Source organism: Protobothrops mucrosquamatus, unplaced genomic scaffold (assembly GCF_001527695.2).
Source record: "Protobothrops mucrosquamatus isolate PMUCROS unplaced genomic scaffold, P.Mucros_1.0 scaffold1352, whole genome shotgun sequence".
NCBI classification, from domain to species: Eukaryota; Metazoa; Chordata; class Lepidosauria; order Squamata; family Viperidae; genus Protobothrops; species Protobothrops mucrosquamatus.
Window position 1 is genome coordinate 159,567 of NW_015387546.1, and position 21,067 is coordinate 180,633.

General features: G+C 35.9%; 1 protein-coding gene across 1 annotated transcript in view; it reads left to right on the top strand.

Annotated features, from left to right (window-relative positions):
* The window catches only part of LOC107292474 (CUB and sushi domain-containing protein 3), a gene marked incomplete at its 5' end in the record, with an annotated part of 196,708 nt that overhangs the window by 158,515 nt on the left and 17,126 nt on the right, over positions 1-21,067 (top strand). The window contains 3 exons of the mRNA XM_015821564.1: positions 3,756-3,867; positions 6,598-6,777; positions 10,658-10,723. Of these exons, the coding sequence (XP_015677050.1) occupies positions 3,756-3,867; positions 6,598-6,777; positions 10,658-10,723 (358 nt within the window). The remainder of the gene's footprint in view (positions 1-3,755; positions 3,868-6,597; positions 6,778-10,657; positions 10,724-21,067) is intronic.

Genomic DNA, 21,067 nt, shown 5'->3' on the forward strand with positions numbered 1-21,067 from the left:
CAACCCAAAGAAACTGAAATAGAAATAGATATCTTGTAGGAACACTGGAAAAAAATACCAAGGGGAGAAATAAAGAATTTACAGAACATTTAAAAATTAAGAGTTCCTGGTGACTTCAATAATATTGTTCCATCTTTTTCAAGTATTCTTCCCTGGCAATAAAGGGTTATTTTTTTAAAAAATAATAATAATAAATCAGGGTTGAATCAATAGAATGGCTTTTTTAATTTAAATAGGAGAAAATATATATAGGCCAGAGTTGAAATTTGAAGTCTTTGTTGTTCTCCAAGCTTGGTTGTTTGCTTGCAGATATTTCTGCATTAGGTAACATCAGTGTGGTTAGGTAATATCATCAGTACTAGTGAGTGTCATTTTCTACTTGGTAGTTACTTGATTAGGATATTGTTTTCTGCTTGTTTGTCTGGTATTAATCCCTGATTATCTGACTATTGGATGCTGGAGAGAATGTGTTCTGGTCTTTTTCTTTCTTTCTTAGCTTTTTATTGTCTCTCTTGAATGATGTGCAAATGTGATAGCTAATTTGGCTGAATATCAAGCTTCCAAGAATTCCAAGAATTTTGGATTTAGCTTGGTCTAGGACAGGGGTCGGCAACCTTAAACACTCAAAGAGCCACTTGGACCCGTTTCCCAGAGAAAAGAAAACACTGGGAGCCGTAAAATGTGCGCATGCGTGCGCACGCAAAGAAGGGAAGCTTGATTGAAGAGTTTAATTAAAAAGAAATAGAGACTGATGTGCATGAGTTCTCTCCCTCTCTCTCCCTCCCTCTCTCTCCCTCTCTCCGATCTTTTGCTCACCTGGCAAGCTGGCTTCACGTTGTTCTCCGACAAGCTGACAAGCTCTCTCCTGTCCTTGGTCTGCCAGTCCTCTTCCCCCACAGAGTGTGTCTCTCTCTCTGTGTGTGTGTGTGTGTGTGTGTGTGTGTGTGTGTGTGTGTGTGTGTGTGAGAGAGAGAGAGAGAGAGAGAGAGAGAGAGAGAGAGAGAGAGAGAAGGGAAGTGCAAGTGCCTCTCTCTGTCTCTCTCTCTGCAAATGGCGGAGGAGGCTGGGAGCCGCAGGAGAAGGCTCAAAGAGCCGCATGCGGCTCCGGAGCCATGGTTGCTGACCCATGGTCTAGGATGCTCAGAATTTCCCAGTGGAAGCTATGGTTGAGTCTGTCAATGTGATGTGAGGTTAAGGAGTTTTCAGGTCATCTGATTACTAGTTGGATGCACTCTTCTAGTCTTTTGCTTGTCTGTCCTAATAGTAGCTATTACAGTCCTTACATTGTATATTATAGATGACTCCTGTTTTTTGGTGCTTTTGGTTTAATTAGGATGACTTGGAGGATTTTAGTTGATTTGTATCCTACAGTGATGCCAGGTAGTTGTAATAGTCTGTTGGGTGTTTCTAAAATGTTGTTAGTATATGGCTGTGTTATGCTTTACATTGGGTTGGTTCTGCTGTAGTTGGTTGATAAAGTTGTGTGGGTTTTTTATTTTGTCAGAACATGTTGATCTCGTTGAAACAAAAGCAGAAAATCTCATATTTAACCTACACTGCTGCATAATTGGAGGGGGCAGGAAGTTTTTAACTATTGGGCCTTGCTTTGATAGGCCATTTGGAGGAGAGAGGAAGAGAGAGAGAGAGGAAGGAAGGAAGGAAGGAAGGAAGGAAGGAAGGAAGGAAGGAAGGAAGGAAGGAAGGAAGGAAAGATCCAATCTCTATGTAAAGACAGATAATGGAGGAAAGAACTAGTGATAGGCAGAGCTTCTAGAAGTATAGCTTAGCTTAAAACTGGCCCAGCTCACTATGTTCCTTGGCCTCCTGAAGCACAATTTTCATGAGACAGTTCAAAATGAATTCTTTAAAGTGGTTGCGGAGCCATTTCCTCACCCAGAATAAAATTCATAAACAAAGTCCTAAGTTTATTGGCTTAAAAAGTGCTATCCTCTTACATTTAGTCTTTGATCATTTTTAATGAGATTTGCTTTCCAATCAACATTTTAACAGCATGTCCATGGGCTTGCTCCATTCCACCACAGTAGACGTTTTACCCTAAAGGCAGCACTGACATTATTTCTGAAGAAAAGGTCACATTTGCAACTTGGAGGAGGGCAGTAAGAAAATGAGAAGCACTGCCCTGAACAAAAAATACGGCTTCTCCAGTATTTATAGTTAATACTAGTAAAATTATAGTTTTTATCTATATACTTGCTTGGTTACTAGCTCTCTTTTTCAATCTGATCTGTGGAAAATAAATAAGACAGTACCAAATTGCAACCATTACCTTTAATGACTTCTCCAACATGTCTACTGCTTTGTGATATCATAAATCTTTCCAAAAAAGCTGCATTCATTTTATAAAGGCAAAGTAAAAGTTTTTTGCCAGCTTCCTCTGCAAGCTTTAGAAGGACATTATTTTCCTGAAATGAACTCTTAAGACTTGAGATATATGTGTAGAAATGNACCAGCAACCATTATTGGGCAGCACAGAATGTAACTGAAATAATAGGAATCTATTTAGAGAAACTGTCATACGTGCAAAGGATTAAATTCTACTTCTTTGTAGTTTATTTTGTGGCATGTTTGCACGAATGTCAATTCAGCATTTATGTGTGTATTAATTCTGAAAGGTTCCCAGGCACAGTCTGAAATTAGAAATAAATATAGATCCATTATATTTGTAGTAAACTCTGGGTCAGTTTTATCATGTTTTATATGAACCTCAGTAAAGAGATGAGGAGAGTGGAGAAAGCTAACTTTTTCTAGTGAATTTAATGTTCACAAAAATAATATTGATATTATAGGGAAATGAGTTTGTGTAGCTATAACAAGTGCATTGTGAATAAAAATAAGAGAAGAATCAAATAATAAAGAAATTACTATTGCTGGAAACTTATTGCATGGAATTCATTCATGTGTAACCCTAGTTGGTCTTTAAGTCCAAATGCCTCAAGAGGTCAGTTTAATTTAGTCGCATTTTATTGTTGTAACTCATAGGTTATAACATAATATGGATTTGCCGTGTGCAATAAAATAGCAAACTGTAATTAATAAACAAAATTTTAAATTACATAAAGTCAGGTTAATAGCCATTAAAAAACACAAGGACAAAATTTAATTGTATAACGGAGGAGGTATTTATGGTTTTCAGCTGCCTGAAGAGATAATTTTTATCTGTGAGAGACATTTTGTTTTCTTGGCAATGACATCAGTGACATGAGTGACACATCACCAATATAAAGTGACTTATTGTATGAAAGGAGCTACTGATCCCTTTTCACAGTCATTGCCATGATCCAGGTCATAAGTGTTGTGTGTTTGCATGTACCCATCAGGAACCAGTCAATGCTTATAAAATGTGAATGAGCAGGGTATATTTTAAATATAAGGGGGGGAAAATAATTAAGATGGGAAAGATTATTCCTTGGCCATTTTATGCATTTCTTATGATGGATTCAATCTTTTTGATCCTTGTCATAAACTTTTCCTGAAATAGCAAAATGTCTATGAAAATAGGGAGCACTACTTGATGCAATCCTAATGACAATAGATATCTGTAAGTGATTAAGAAAAAGTTGATTTACCTAGTCTTGTATCCAGGCTGTTCATAGATTATTTAGTATAGCAACTAGTGTTTAAAAATATCTTACATTTGTTAGGTTAGTGTGTATCTGTCAGAGAGGATGTGTCTGTGATCTCTCTATGTTGAGTTGATCACTAATCAAATTGATCTATTCTTAATCTTTCAATAGATAGGCAATATTGTGCAATTTCACTGTAGAAAAGGCTATTTGCTTCAAGGATCTACAACTCGAACCTGCCTTTCTGATCTTACATGGAGTGGGATTCAACCTGAATGCATTGGTAAGTCATGAACAGAGAGAAATGTCAGATACAGAATGGAAAAAGAATAGTATTGTGATGTGAATTTTTGCCTAGAGACTCACATGCCTCATATCAGTATCTAAACAAGAAATAAGACTAGTGTTTTATTTGTGCTGCCATTCTCCAAACAACCTAAATATTTACAGGTTTATATATAAGGAGATAGTTTACAGAAAGTATGTATTTTTATGAAAAAGAATGAAAAAGTGCTAACTGTATTAAGAAAACACCAATTTAAATGCTGATGTTGTGCTGATTTTCTTTCTTCGTTGTTTTTTAAAGTTGTAAACTAATATTGAGAAAGGATGAACTAAGGTGGAATAAAGTAGAAACCAGCATTAATATAGTCTGACAGAAGAGAATACTTGTAGCTCAGAGTTTAACTGTGGGGTTCTTGGTGGTCTCTGAGCTTGGTGCTTACATGAATGAAATGTCTTCAAGAAAACCACCAAGCTCAGAGAACACTAAAAACCCCACATTAATATATTCACTAATCTATACAGTAGAGAATCACCCTGCAGCCTGGGATTCCTTGATATTATCTTATCAAAGTAGACCCATATGGAACTCTGCTGAACTTCCTAGCCCAGATAAAATCAACCACATACTGCCACATAATGCATATATTTTAAAAAATTATGCCAAGACTCTTATTTATCTAGCAGTCTTAACAGTCCTTAGACTTTCAACCTGGATTTTCATATCACCCCATATAGTCTTCTCTGGGTGTTTCTGGAGTCCCCTTTCCCCATGTATTGGGAATATTTCACTGTCTTAAGGTAAAATGTGGATTCAATTACAATTAATGAATTTTAATACAGAACACAATTTACGCTGTCGAAATAGTTCAAAGGCACCAATGTTGAAATTTGCCCAAGTATTTTATGGTAATTAAGGAGGACCTAACTGTATTTGAAAATATTCATCCAGCTTTCTTTACAGATCAAATTGATCTATTCTTAATCTTTCAAAGAGCGGGAAATATTGTGCAGTTTCATTGTAGAGAAGGCTACCTTTTCTTTTTTCCCCCCACAACTTAAACCTTTCCTGATCTTGAAAGAGAAATGATGGAGATTTATATTGGTGAGGCTCCATCTTTTCTTTTATCATAACTCTAGTGTAGAGATTCTAAATCAGTGGTTCTCAACCTGTGGGTCGGGACCCCATTTGGGGTCAATCAACCATTTCATGGGGGTCGCCAAGCAAGGCTGTCTGCCATTTTTTTGTCCGCCATTTTTTTTGTCCGCCATTTTTTGCCCCTTTTCCGGCGGGTGCCTTACCTCCCTTGGGCTGGGCCAGCTGGTGGTGGGCCTGCTCCGTCTCTGCCGCTTGCCAGATATGCCTCGGCCGGTGCAGGGGGTGGAACCACGCATGTGCGGCGCTCCCGGGCAGGGAAAGTCCTCGACTTACGACCGGTTGGGTAATTCTCGACTTACGACCGGTTTAGTCCTCGACTTACGACCGGTTGGGGTCGCGGCATTAAAAAGGTTGAGAACCACTGTTCTAAATCATTCAGAAATACTAGTGTTAAAGTGAAACTCGATGGGTTGGATACTGACACTATTCTTCCCTTTCTGAATACCTCTGAGAATAAGGATATTGGTAGAGGTCTCTCAGGCTTTAATAATAAAAATAAAAAGATAATGTAATACGGGTAATTCTCAACTTACAACCATTCATTTAGTGACCATTCAAAATTACAACCGCATTGAAAAAGTGATTTATGACCATTTTCACACTTATGACCATTGCAGTATCCCCATGGTCACATGAACAAAATTCAGACACTTGGCAACTGGCATGTATTTATGATGGTTGCTATGTCCCAGAGTCATATGATCACCTTTTGCTTCCTTCTAAGAAACAAAGTCAGTGGGGAAGCCAGATTCACTTAACAACCATATTACTAACTTAACAAACTTCAGTGATTCACTTAACAACTGTGGCAATAAAGTTTGCAAAATGGACAAAACTCACTTAACAACTGTCTTCCTTAGCAAAGGAAATTTTGGATTCAGTTGTGATTCTAAGTGCATACATACACCCCAAGGAAACTGAATATCTCTCATTTCAAAGCACTACTGAACATCTCTCATTTCAAAAGCATTACTAAGACCGATTTAAAAGGCAATGAAAAATGGAGACAAGCGGGACAGTGCATTTTTAAGGAATATGAGTACTTAAAAAACCCATATTATCCTGTTTCAAAATAGCTATCTGTCCATCTCAGCTTGATCCACTAAAAATGTTGTTTTGCTTATCATTTCAATTATTCTTGTTGCTATCTGGCAAATATGTATGATGTGTTATCCATTTATTCTATTTGAACACATACAGAACTATCAAGCATAAATATTTACAATTATGGCCCAGGCTATGTAATTCGTGATAAAACTGGTGCAAAGATTTCCCAGATAAAATGCAGTGATAAAAGCATAAGGATATGCTCTTCATCTTCCACATCGTCTCTAGTATTCAAATATATGGGGAACATATGGGATGTAATCCACTGTCTCTACTACCAAAGCAACCACACTACTTAACTGCTCCCAGGCATGGTGTGACATAAATTGAGGCGTTAAGAAAAGTGTGGAGTTATTAAAGACCTTCTCACACATTTCAGAACAATTTGAACAATGATCATTACTTGTAGTTGAAGGATATGCCATTGCATGTCATGTATACATAAATTGTGCATTTTTGTTTTAGCTCACAGCTGTAAGCAGCCCGAATCTCCCGCTCACACCAACGTTGCAGGAATGGATCTTCCATCCCTTGGTTATACCTTGATATATACATGCCAACCGGGATTCTTTCTAGCAGGAGGATCAGAACACAGAGTCTGTAGATCTGATGGTACATGGACCGGGAAGGTTCCTTTCTGTGAAGGTAATGTATTGCATATCTTTCCTCTTCTTTGGAAGAATTAATATTTCAAAGTTGCCAATTCCTTTGTTTCTTTGTATTCACATTTTCTTCCAATATTAAGGATGTGGAAAATTCATTTTACCCTTTACCAAAATGAAGGCAGAGTTTATATACCTACCTGATATAAATAAAGTTATTTATTTTACTTTTTTACATAAAATACCTATCTACTCTTGTAATAAATGTGCAGTACTCAGGACAATGGACAACTAAAACTTGAATGGAATGGAATGGAATGGAATAGAGCAGGAATAGGAATTGGAATAGAATTCTTTATTGGCCAAGTGTGATTGAACACACAAGGAATTTGTCTCTGGTGCATAAGCTCTTAGTGTACATACAAGCAACAACTCATGATCATAATAATAAAATATCATAAAACATAAGATATAAACTTAGTGATAGTCAGAGGATACTAAATAAGCAAACAATGTAAATCATAATAGGATACTAAATTTAAAAAATCAACATAAAGCATGAGATATAAATAACAAAGTTATAATCATAGAAGCTAAGGAAATAGGTATAGGAAAGATTAATAGATGAGAAGGATAATAGGTAATACAGCCATACTAGCTGGATTGCCATCCTAGACAGTGTTGTGGGAATTAGTTGTTTAGCAGAGTAATAGCATGGGGGAAAAAAACCTGTCTTTGTATCTGGTTGTTTTGGCGTGCAATACCCTATAGGACCATCTTGAGGGAAGAACTTGAAACAGTTTATGTCCAGGATATGAGGGTTCTGTAGATATTTTCATAGCCCTCTTTCTGGCTCATGTAGTATACAGGTCTTCAATGGAAGGCAGGCTGGTTGCAATTACTTTTTCTGCAGTCTTAACTATGAGTTGAAGTCTGTGTTTATCTTATTTGATTGCTGTGCCAAACCAGACAGTTATAGAGGTACAAATGACAGACTCAATAACTCCTTTGGAGAACTGTACCAATAGCTCCTTGGGCAGTCTGAGCTTTCTGAGCTGGCGCAGGAAGAACATCCTTTATTTTGTTTTTTTGATGACATTTTTGATGTTAGGTGTCCATTTTAAGTCCTGAGATATTATATAACCTAGAAACTTGAAGGTCTCTATTGTTGATACCGTGTTGTCTAGCATTGTAAGAAGTGATAGAATATGAGGGCTTCTCCTAAAATCTATTATTATCGCTACAGTTGATGTGTTCAGAACAAAAATCTGTGGTCAAGGTGACTCTGGGTGGCATAAAAATTTAATAAATAAATAATCAACCCAACTTAAATTACACAGAACTCTTTTTTTGCATTTGAGAGGGACAAAGTGAAAAATAGATTCATTCATTTAATTGAAATGATATTTCTGTTTTCCTTTTGAACTCAGCTTGTGCTTTTTGAATTTGGCTTGTTAATGTGCAATTATGTTTGAAAGTAAAAAAAAAAAATTGTTCTCTTCTTCCCATTCTGAAGGATTTTCAAGAGATGGTTGAACTGGCGCAGTGTACGTTATATCTTATTTTGAGGAAACTTAGCAAGCTGCTATAGCAACGAACTTTCCCACATTCTTCAGTATTTAAGGATTAGGGTTAGTACACTTTACTTAGGTCAGAGAGGACCACCAGTTCTAGGCTGCGCAAATCCATGCAACCACCAGATGACAGAAAATAGTTACAAAGTCCATTTTCTATTTGTTGTCATCTTGTGTGGTCCAGATTTCTGAAACCTCCACCACTGCCCATGCTCCTTGATTTGACAATGACATACAGAAGAAATAACTTAATCATGTTTTCCTTTGGGCTTGGCACAGAAATAAGAAAGACCCCACTCATGAGAGTTTTATCATTTTCTTTTCTTGTCATCTTTTTAATATTGTTATTATTATCCTTTCCAGCTACCAGCTTTGTTTGGTATGTTTAATTCTGGTTTGCAGAATTTCAATTCAGTTATGCACAAAGACACTTTGGAGGAAGTTGTGAAGACAAACTCCATGGGTGCTTTTTTCTTCATAGATTAGTACAGATATGAATCTGCTCCAGATTTCCAACACAACAGAAAAGGCATAAAAGGCTGTTATTTCCGAATGGAAAGGTCATGGGAGTCAAGGGGAAAGCAGTATATTCCTCTGTCTTCTTTTGTTGGTGATGAATAGATTTCACAGAAAAGTGACTTCGCTGGTGATATAAAGAATAAAAAAATATATCTTTCTCACCACAATCGAAAACATAGCAGGGATAGCTGTGTTGGTCAGCTTTCAAACTGTGAAGTTTTTTTGTTATCATATATCCATTTCTTTTCTAAAATCTATATGAGTATAGATGAATTTTCATACACATGCTTACAATAATCTGATCTGATTCTCAGAAGCATCCACTAATTTATTATGCATTAATATTAATATTTATTATTGGTTTGTTGAAGCATTGGGAACAACTTTAAATAAATATTTGAGTGGGCCTACCTACAGCCTTACTTCCTAGCAGTAGTTCTCCTTCCCCTTCCTCTTCCCCCTTCTCCTCATCCTCCTTCTGTTCCTCCTACTCCCCCAATGCATGGAAATATATCTAATCTAAATATTTCTTTCAGATTGAGATGCGATAGAAAGTTCACCAACTAATCTTGAAGGATCAAATCTGTGTGATTCTTTGGTCTTAATATGCTGACCTATTACCAGCAAAATAAATAAATGAATAAAAACTTTAATCAGATTTTCTTCCCCATCTACCCCTAGTCATCACAAACCAAAATTCAAGAAAGTCTTCCTACTGTTGGAAAACCAATCACATTGGTATTATGCAGAAGCTTTATTTGTGTGAAGTAGCATTTCTAGATATATGCAGTTTACAATTTTAACAAACCTGCAAATCTGTTCCTACCTAACTGGAATCATAGAAGCAGCCTGGACTTCCACACAGAGTTCATGGGATTGATTCTTTCCACTTCAGGTAGACCTAATGTGAATCAGTTTAGTTTCACACACTTTAGCAAATGCAAACCATCTGAAGAACATTTTAAAATTGTTATAATGGTATGTGGGGATCACCTTGGGAGACAAGGTGAAGAGTTACAGACAAAGGAATGTATAGAGAAAAGGCAACTTAGCCCCCAGCAGGAGTGTGGATAGGTCAAGTGATTCAGTAGGAACCCTCCACAGTTTTTTTTTTTAGCTGTGTAAAGTGGAAAGGGGAAGTTTGTACTTTCAGACTTGCAAGATTCTGTTAATATAACTTTACTGTATGGTTAAATTAGCTGCTCTACCTGTGTTTCCTGGCTGATCTACCTTGTTAGACTAATCTGTATAATTTATTTTTATTTATTTAGCAAATTTATAAACTGCCCATCTCACCTGAATAACTGGTGATTTACAAATAAAAATATACATGATTAAAAACAGTTAATGCATCATGTTTCTCTACCAAATGGAATCTGAATAGCCTAAAATATATGAACAGGTCGCAAAGGGAACAGGAGAAGATAGAATTTGCTAGTAAAATGTGCAATAGCTGCAAAAGAATTGTGATACTAGAAAGAGCAATGTAGATGCAGCGCTTTAAAAATTAAATTTTGATTTCATATTCTATGAATGTAATAATGATTCATAACAATTATAATTTATAATTGTTATAACTTTATAAAAGTTACAATTTTTGTAGGATCATTATTATAGTACATTCTGTTAATTTGAATTCTTTGCATATGCAGTACAGAGAAATTTCAAACATCTTTGTGGCTTTAATTGCACTGATTTTTGTCTTTTGAGTACCTTACCCAATACTGTGTTTATTAAATGTTAAAGGGTTATATGTTATAATGGTTTAATGTTATTGTGAATGAGTGCCCTGAATGTAAGCAATCTGTGTGTTCTTACTTTTATCAACAGCTGGTTCCAAAATATTGGTGAAAGATCCTAAACCTGCTTTGGGAACACCAAGCCCCAAATTAAATGGTGAGTACCTTTTATTCTAAGAATTTAAATAGTTCTCATTTAAAGACCACTCATTTAACAACTGTTCAAAGGTATGGTGGTGCTGAACAAGGAGCACATAAGATCAGTTCTCAAAGTTCTGGCCATCCCAGCACACAGCCCTCCCACAATCATATGATTATGATCTGGACACTTGGTAACCAGCTTATGCTTATGTCAGTTATACTGCCTCACAGTCATGTGTTCTTTATTTGCAACCTTTCCTGCTGTTTCCCAAATGCAATGTCAATGGGGAAGCCAGAAGGACAACTCGCAAGTGGTTCCAATAAGTTTTTCACATTTTTCCACACCCTGCAGCAATCCTCGCCATGCCTGTGCTGCATCTCACCGGCCACCTGTGTACCCCCTCACCCAGCAGCACTCATTTACTTGCCTGCCAAACTGCTCATGAGCCATCAAGGACTTCCTTAACAACCCACTGTGGAGTACCAGGATTTCCATCACTAAGTGATGCTGACATGTGATATCACACTTTAAGGCCACATTGTTTAGCAATGGAAATTCTACTTCCAATGACCATTATTAATGTAAGACAGCTTATATTGTATCTAATAAGTTTTTAAAGTGCAATCAACAGTTATATAAATAGTCACAAGGTATTTTATATATTCATAAAAGAATGCCAGTGTATCCAATCGTGTTTAGTTCCAAATGAGTGAGTAAACTTATGTTAGTTGTTGAAGCACCTTAATTATAAAATTGGTTTGGGAAGAGAATAGGAAATATAATTCACTAAAAAGGATACAGTTTAGGAATAATTGCATAATTTTCCAGTGTGCAAATGCAGCAGCATAATCCAGAAAAATATCCATTTGGTTTCTGTTTTAACCAAAAAAGAATCTGTTTTAATCTAGTGTGCTGAATTGCTTTGTATGGGTTATAAACTCATTTCTAAGATGTCTTAAAAAACCTAGTCCTTTCAAAAAATAATAAGCTCCACTGAAAACAGAGACTGTAGTATTTTAATGTTTTTCTTATGGTAAATCCAGAATTGATTTTTTTGAGGTATTTTATATAATCATCTCTGACTGACAAGTGTCCCACACAATAAAATAAAGTGAAAATTGGGTTTAGAAGCTTCACATAATGGTTTATGTAAATGTAACTTTTGCTTTCTTCTTACAGACCATTAATTCTTTTTTTCAGCCTGAATTCAAATAACATTTTACTATTTTCACCTACTTATATGAACTGATGCATAGTCTTACTATACACGTTTAGAGACCTAAGCATTGTGGAACACAGTTTTCTATCAGGTGCATTTTTATATATTTCTAGGATATGGGGCATGGCTTCTTAATATTATACATTTTAAGTATTTTTTTTTCTGGAACTATATTTTTGAAGCATGGAAAAACTGCACTTATCAGTCTTCTGCTAAAATGGAGCAATCAGTGAAGAAAATATCTCCCTTTTCAAAGATGAACATACTTTTGGAGTACTTTCACATGTGGTAAACAATATCTATATATCTGTGTATATCCAATATGCATATGATTATAAATAAATGTCTATGTTATGATTTTATTTGTACTCCATTGAAATGCCTCATTAGCTAAACATCCAACTATAGATATAATCACATAATTTGTGAGTTCTTCATTAATGGGTTAATTTTGTCTCAAATCTTTTGACATTGGAAAGAGTAGGCATTCAGACCACCACATTCTGAAAGCCAAGTCAAATTTGCTAATAGATTTTGTTTTCTTATGTTTTTCTTAGTGTTGGCCTAAAAATAACCTAAAATCATTCTTAGTGATGAACAAATTAATCTTTTGTGCTTGCTATTTCATCTACTACTGTGCATTCATCAGTCTTGTCTATCTTGTTTATACATGCATTTGCAATTTTATATTTTCTTGCATATGTTCTGTTTCGATATATATTTTAATCATGTTTTCTTAGAAAATATATTTTCAATTTTTTTCAACGACCATTTGCAATAATTTATATGTTATATACATGTATAAATTCAAAACTACTCATATTCCTGTCTGCACATTAACCTAGAAAATTATTTTGATCAATCTGTACTTAATTTCAAAATTCAAATTCCTAATAGATATGAGAAGGGACAATAGAAGAAAATATTTATAGTTCATGGTTGAACTGAGGATTAACAGCAGAGACCTTAATGCAATGCCTGGAATCTATAGCACTTCCTTGTATGCAACCCAAAGTATGGATTTGATAACACCTTTTTCATTAAAAAAAAAAAAGGACCAGCTAGAGAACACACACAGAACCATCAACAAGGAGTAAAATGTACTAAGGAAGAAGAACAACAACATACTACTCTTCCTGGATATCCTCATCAGCAGATGTAATGATGGCAAATTTATTGCAAAACTACCCACACCAAACAAGTGCTCCACTACAAAGCAACAATCCAAATTTCCATAAGAGAAACTGTGTAAGAACATAATTTAAATGAGCACAAATACTGTAGCAACCTTGAATATCAGAAAAAGGAAACACAACATCTACATAACATCTTCCAACAAATGGCTATCCATACAACTTCATCAATAATAACCAAATTCAGAGAGCACCAAGGATCCCACAGATATGAGAAGTCATACTGTATCTAAGAATAAGTCTCTATGAACACATCATGTATTATTTTGGGATATAGTTCAATCTATATAACATGAAAGCCTATATATTTAATATTTTTGACAGTACTGAAAAATTCTCTTTTGATTATTTTTTAATAAGTCTTTCATATAAGTTGTATAATAATGGGATTTTTCCCCATTATTTCATGTTCTTTCCAAGGTAGGAGAGCTCTTGACCTTCTTCTTTGTGCCATTTTTTCAAGTATTTGAAGAATACTATCATATCCCCATTTGAGTATCCTTTCTTAAGGCTAAGCATGAAAGAAATTTCTGTAGTTCTCAAATTCATTTCTGTACAGGAAAAAAAATAGGTAGACAATTCTTAGCAGCTAAAGCTTAAATTAGTTTCATCCTAGGATTTTTCTCTATGCATTAAAGAAAACTTCACCTCTTTTATTTATGATCTAGGCAAAGTTGAGCAACTTTTGAGCCTATTATCCATATACATAAATCACCCAATGAAATCATTGGAACCTTTAAGTACATAATATTGGCAAGATTATGATTCTTGCTTTGTTCTAATGAGAATTTGCTGTAGTTTTTGATATTGCTTATACATTTCAGTGTACAGTTGGCAATGTCAGTATCATTCAGTTTGATGAATTACTTACTTTTAAAGTTTAATGCAATAGTCTACCACTTAGCTAGCAATTTTGGTCCAAGTGTTGATATTTAATAAGATTGGGCACTAAATATAGAAATAAACAGATACAGGAACTCAGAAGTGATGTTCTGGGCAAGTACCTGGCATTGCTAATTGTTACATGAAGTTTTATTCCATGTCAGTATATTAATGTTAATATTTTTTTGTTCAGATTAGCTAATCTGAATCAATCCCCAAACTATCGGGTAGGATATATAGCAAAAGGAAATGCAGCACGGATGAGATGAAATTGTTTTTATGATAGCACTTTCCCTACACTGATCCTAAGCTTTGGAAGGCATTTCTTTGGGATTTGAATATTGTTCCCTTCATTCTATCATTAGGAAAGGAGTTGAGGCACTTAATCAACCCTCTATTAGTAATAACTTTATTTTTTTAATTAATGAATTGCTTTTCAATTGTTTGAAATTTAGTTTAGGTTGTTAGTCATTTTGACTACATCATGGACAGAAAGATGGGATATATAGCATGATAATTGTAATAATCACAACAGCAACATCTAGGGCAACATCTATTTGAATAAGATACTTTGAAAAGGGTGTTAATCTAAATAGAGCCCCTTTCTTCAAATTCTTAAAATAGCTAGGTCCTTTGCTAAACTCATGAAAAGCTGTTCTCAACTGGTATGCATGAGTGTGCAGGTCACAGTCATTTCATTTCACTGATGATCCCAGTGAAATGTAGTATTATGTCTACATACCAATGCAAATTGTAGATAACCAGAGACACTTTTGAAGCAAATATGTGAGTCTTCCAGAGGACATGGTTTTGGTAATTTTCAAATGCAAAAGCTTCATTTGTACAATGTTTCTGTTTCTAACTTCTGCATATCAATAATCATTGTTATCATTTCAGTTCTGGTTTTCACCCAAATAGCACATCAAATATATATTTTAAAAAGTATGAAGAAGAATAAACCAGGTCAGAATTAAAAGTTTCATAATTATAAGTTATAAGTATTACAGTATCTTCTACTGAACTACAAATAGTCCTCAATGTACAACCGATCATTTAATGACCATTCACAGTCACAACAACCTTGTAGAAAGTGTTTTATCGCCCAGAAAGCACTTTCAGGCATTGCAAACCATCACGTCATCCCTCACTTCAGTCACAGGACCACATTTCGGGTGTTTGTATTTTACAATCTTTTGACAAGGACCTTCAATTATGTGATTGTCATTTGCAATCTTCTCTCCTGGTTTCCCAGAAAGTCAATGGGGAAGCCAGCAGGGAAGTTACGAGCTAGTGGGATGTTGGATTTAAAATATGTTACCCATTGTTCCAAGGGATTTCTCCTCCACTCTGTGCGGAAAGGAATTCTTTCCATGTATTTTAGGAACAGGAGTCAAATCTGGTGAAAACGCCAGTGAATGCCAGTGTTCTGAACTTTTCAGAACAATAGTGTTTACTTGTGTTTTAATGAATGCCATTGTTCCTGCCCCTTTGGAGGAGAAAACACTAGCAAACACCAGTACTTCCATATTCCGGGGGGAAGGGGATGCTAGTAAACACTAGCCATTCTGAGCCTTCGGGAAGGATAGCCTTCCCTAGTGTTTTCACTAGATTTGAGGTCTGTTCCTCCAATGTGGTGAGAGTTTTCCCTAGTGGGCACCATTGTTCTCACAATTACTATCATAATTGTTCTCTCTGGTGGGATGTGGAGAGGGCCCTACTGGTGTTCTGCCCAATGGCCTGCACAGTTACTTAACAAGTGCAACAGAGACCCAGGATTGCAGGCATTGAGTGAAGTGGTCACATGGAGTCTTGCTTAATGACTGCCTTGCTCAAAGGCCAAGATTTCAGGCTGAAGTGTAGTCATAAGTGGAGGACTACCTGTAATTTGAAAATAATTCTAACATATACATTTAGAAAGGAAAAAAATAATTTCCAGAAGGAACTTATTTATTTATTTATTTATTTATTAATTTGATTTATATACCGCCCTTCTCCCGAAGGACTCAGGGCGGTGCACAGCATATTAAAAACAAATAACAATACAATAAATAAATAACGAAATAAAAAACCCCTCTAAGACCAAATTAAAAGCCAAATATTGGTAGCTGTGTCATAATTAAAATTATATTAAAAATCGTCCCTANTATTTATTTATTTATTTATTTATTAATTTGATTTATATACCGCCCTTCTCCCGAAGGACTCAGGGCGGTGCACAGCATATTAAAAACAAATAACAATACAATAAATAAATAACGAAATAAAAAACCCCTCTAAGACCAAATTAAAAGCCAAATATTGGTAGCTGTGTCATAATTAAAATTATATTAAAAATCGTCCCTAACTAAAATCCTCCCTAGGTCAGGCCCGCTTGCTGGAAAAGCCATGTCTTGAGGGCGCGGCGGAAAGTGAGGAGATCCGGACTTGCATTATTATTATTTATTTTATGTTGCATTTCAATTTTCCATCTCTGATAGAACCAGTAATTTTTCATTAATCCAGAAAAGGAGGTGGGAACATATAGATAAATAAATCCACAACATAATGCCATGACATGGACTTGCCACATCTTGAGATACAAAAATAATTATCTGTCTTTTGGAAAACAGTTATAAGTTGTTATTTCACCACATTTTCAGTGATCTAAAGCTCATGAAGGGCAGTACCTAGTGTTTCTATCGCCTGTATCTTTTGATACTAGCGATATATGCAATGGATTCTATATGAAGAGTTACTGAATTTCTACAATACTGAGAAATAATCAGGATGACTTTACTTTCAATTTCATATTTATGAAGCAAAGATATAGCTCGAATAGGTTTTGAATCAGAATTGAGTCCCACTGAATCTTGTGAGGCCTTCTCCCCGTGTCCAACTTACACTAATCTTGGACTGGTAGCATATCCTTGCTGTCTCAGGTCAAACATTTTGCCATTTCTTTCACAGCTGAGCAGATTATCTTCTGTCTCAGCTGCACTGCAAGAGAAAATGCAGGCAATACGGGTGGACAAACCATTACAAATTTGGAACAGGTTGTTTCAACTATTCTGGAAATATTTTAAATCTGAAAAAAAACTATAGCCTGAGCTCATATTACTTCTGAAATGAAATGAACAACTTGTTCCACAGTCAGACAAGTGTTCCGAATTTGAAATATTTTGAACATGAAACATTTTGTATACTTCTACTGGAAATACAGTTTTGCATTTTTAATATTGGCAAGAATTCATGTCTCATCCTGGCTCCTTGCTAATGCTTTCCCAGCAACTCAGCTGGTTATCATGATGTCTGAATATATTGATGTTCTTTTTAAACAGAACAGAGGATTTTCTGTGCCACAACTCTTTATAAAAAACGGCTTAAAAGTGTTGTGATGAAAATTAATTCAAGTAATGACAAAGATGGGGAGAGAAGTCTGGCGATGGGGATTTTTGCACTTCCCCATTGGTTAATTGGAATGAGTACTGGTTAGATTATGGAAGATGTATGAACAACAACAATGAAGATACTCCTAGCATACTACAAGCACTTTGTTATTATGCAGAAGGAGATGAGACTTGTAGCCTCATGGAAGTCCCTTGGCTTGTTCAATAAACATGCATTCATACTTCCATTGTTACAATAACGACCTATTTAGGACTATAGGTCTTCATAAAAAATTCTTACATCATTCATAATTATATTATTCTGAATATAAACCAAATTTGCTTTGAAATTTCACAAAATTCAATCTTAATCTGAAAAATAATGATATTCTACATTTTAATATCAGTAAATATAGGATTACTTTTAAGAAAAGCTGCAATATGCTTTGAATTTTATGAAACATGTATTAAAATTGTCGGTGAGGTATTGCTTTATTATTCTATTTACTGCCTCAGCAGAAGAGACTGTAACTAGTTACACAGAAGGATAAATAGGCTTGAACAAGGAAACATGATTTCATTATGACTTTAATGTTCAAGTCAACATAATACATCACCACATACTAAAATGCCAAATAAAATAACCTCATTATGATGGAACATAAAATGAATGATTGCTTTCTTTCTTTCCTCAGAATGTCTTTTTAATTGTCCTTATTCCATAATTTTATTAGAAAATGATCATGTTTTAGTATTTCAGTATTCAAATACATGTAGGATTATTTGCATCTATTCAGATTTAAAAGTCTAAGTCCAGTTTATTGAAGTGAATGAAACCTTTGCCATTGATTTATGCTTGGCATTAGATAGAGCTTAGCTCATCATTCTGCACTTCTGTTTATGATGATTAACATTCATTTATTCCAAAGGGATACTTTGATTTAGCATTAAAATGTGAGAAATGCCTATAAGAGATTAAAAGAAGCCAAGAATAATTTTCTTCAGTTATGAATATTTGTATTTGACAAAAATAAACTCATACCTTAAAACTACCTTGAAGATTTCACAGTTTACGTACTCCAAGGTTGCAACTTCATGAGCACTAATAATTCAATCCTACTTGAGTCACCTTGGAAAATAGCCTGAGCTTACTAAAACTAAATCTCAAGTTAAGTAGCTACATAAATTTCATGAACAATTTCCACCATCATCCGAATATAAGGTTGCAAACTGATTTTAACATTGCCTGAAATTTCAAAATATAGACTCATAAATAACCAGGTGTGTTAGAGCAAACAAGAACATCCAAATGGGGTGTAGAACTGGTAGATGGAACTTCAGGCAGAATACTGTACATGCCCTTAGAAATATTAATGCTCCACATGGACATCTTTTAACTCTACCATATAGCAATAACACGTAGACATATATACTGCTTCACAGGGCTTTACAGCCCTCTCTAACAGGTTTATAGAGTCAGAACATTCCCCCCAACAATCTGGGTCTTCAGTTTACCGACCTTGGAAGGATGGAAGGCTGAGTCAACCATGAGCCAGTGAGACTCGAACTGCAGTCAGCAGAAGTAGCCTGCAGTACTGCATTCTAACCACTGCACCACCAGGGCTCTCATATGAGATCAGTGTAAGAAAAGGAGGATAAGAAAGATGATTATAACATAATTAAGGAGTCAATCTGGTGTCATTTATCTTAAATCATTTTGTGGCGTTTGTTTTTTTTCCTTTGAAGTTTTCCCTTTCCTACAATTGGAAATATAAAATGGGAAAGCTTTATGCCTTCTCCACAGGATGGACCCTAGAAAGGCCCTTCTTTCATAGATAAGAATTTATAGAAGGACTACATGCTGTCTATAATCATGGGAAGATTTTTTCTAATTTGAGTCATAGAATCATTGGGTTGGAAGCCTTCTAATCAGAACAAACATTTGATTTGAATATGTTGGCAAACTTTTTGTAGAAGATTCAATCCAATGCAGTCTTAGCTGAATCACCTGTAGATAGGTCTCACTGAACTCATTGATTAGACAGGTATTGTATCAAACTGCCCAGGTTCATGCTTATGTAGCGGGGCTGTCTGAGAGTGTTTGCAGGAGCTCGGTTGGGAAGGGAGAGATTGGGACAGCTGCTGCTGGCCTTGGGTGTGGCCAGCGTGGGCGGAGGAAAAAGATAGAAAAGGGAAGGAAAGGAAAGGGACGGTGTGGCTGTTGCAGTTCGTCAGGTGAAGGTAAAGGGGGTGGAAGTTTTATTTGCTTTTCTTCGTAAGGAGAGGGGGAGTGAAATTTTATTGCTTTCCTTCGTAAGGCGGGTATCTCAAACGAAGGAGAGAGAGAGAGAGAGAGTGGAATTTTTATTGCTTTCCTTCGTAAGGAGGATATCTCAAACGGAGGCAAGGGGGACGAAGCCTGGAGGCTATTTGGACTGTGACTATTGTTGCTGGTTCAAGTTTTAGACTTTGTAGGGGAGTTGCCCTGGGGGGCGAGCTATTGCTATAGCACACTGACTGTTGTTGTTTCTACTACCGTCTGGAGCCGGGGGTTTTCCTCCATCCCACTTGACTCTGAACAATCGCTGAGGAATCCTTAATCATCGCTGCTATAACGGCCTTGGGCTGTTGGATACTATCATAGCATTGACTATCGGGGCTGGTTATTTTCATTCCTGGAAGCCCCTCCTTGACGACAAGAGCCTGCTACCTCCTAACCCTGCATGAGCTCCGGCTGGAAGAGACATCTTACCAATCCCTAGAGAACATTATGGCAGGACTTGACAAAGGGGGCTGGGGCTGGGAGGACCTCTGAGGAGGAAACGCTAAACTTATAATAATTCTTACAAAATGGAATGGGCCCGAACCCTTACCACATTTAGAAATACTTCGTTTTTTCATGGCTTCTGTGATATGCTATATATAGGATGTTTTCTGTTTATAGAATAGATTATTACGTAGTGGCACAGTGGTTAGAATACAGTATTGCAGGCTAATTCTACTGAGTGCCCACAGTTTGATTCTCATTGGCTCATGGTTGACTCAGCCTTCCATCCTTCCGAGGTCAGTAAAATGAGGACCCAGATTGTTGGGGGCAATATGCAGATCCTGTAAACTGCTTAAGGAGGGCTGTAAAGCACTGTGAAGCAGTGTATATAAATCTAAGTGCTATTGCATATTAACTCTGTTTATAAACTCAAGAATGTTTGTGGAAAAACAGAGTGTAATAATCTATTTCCAAAGAGAGAATGGAGACAACCATGGCAGAACAAGGAGCTGGTAAACAGATTGTAATCTCTGGAGCAAGGAGAGGTCCAGAATTGGTCACAAACACTTCCTACAGTGGTTTCCCACAAGAACACAATAAGACACTAGAGTCCTGGGAGCCAAGGGATAATCAGTTTTGCCCAAACTGCAATTCAAAGTTTCAAAGAGATAATGGGTTTTAATACTTCCTTTCTTAATCATTTTTGGAAATGGTTTGTTAATGGCTTCTTTGGATATTGAGAAATTTTGGAAAGGAATGTTTCATTACACTTGATGAATTTCTTTCTATTCTTGACAAAAGTTTCATGTTAATCTAAAGATGTTTAAAACATTTTTTTATTTGAAAAAAGCAAGATGATATTTAGAACATTGATTTTGGAAAGTTATAAACAGATTAAGCGGCCAGAAGGATTGTAATAAGCTTTCTGATGAC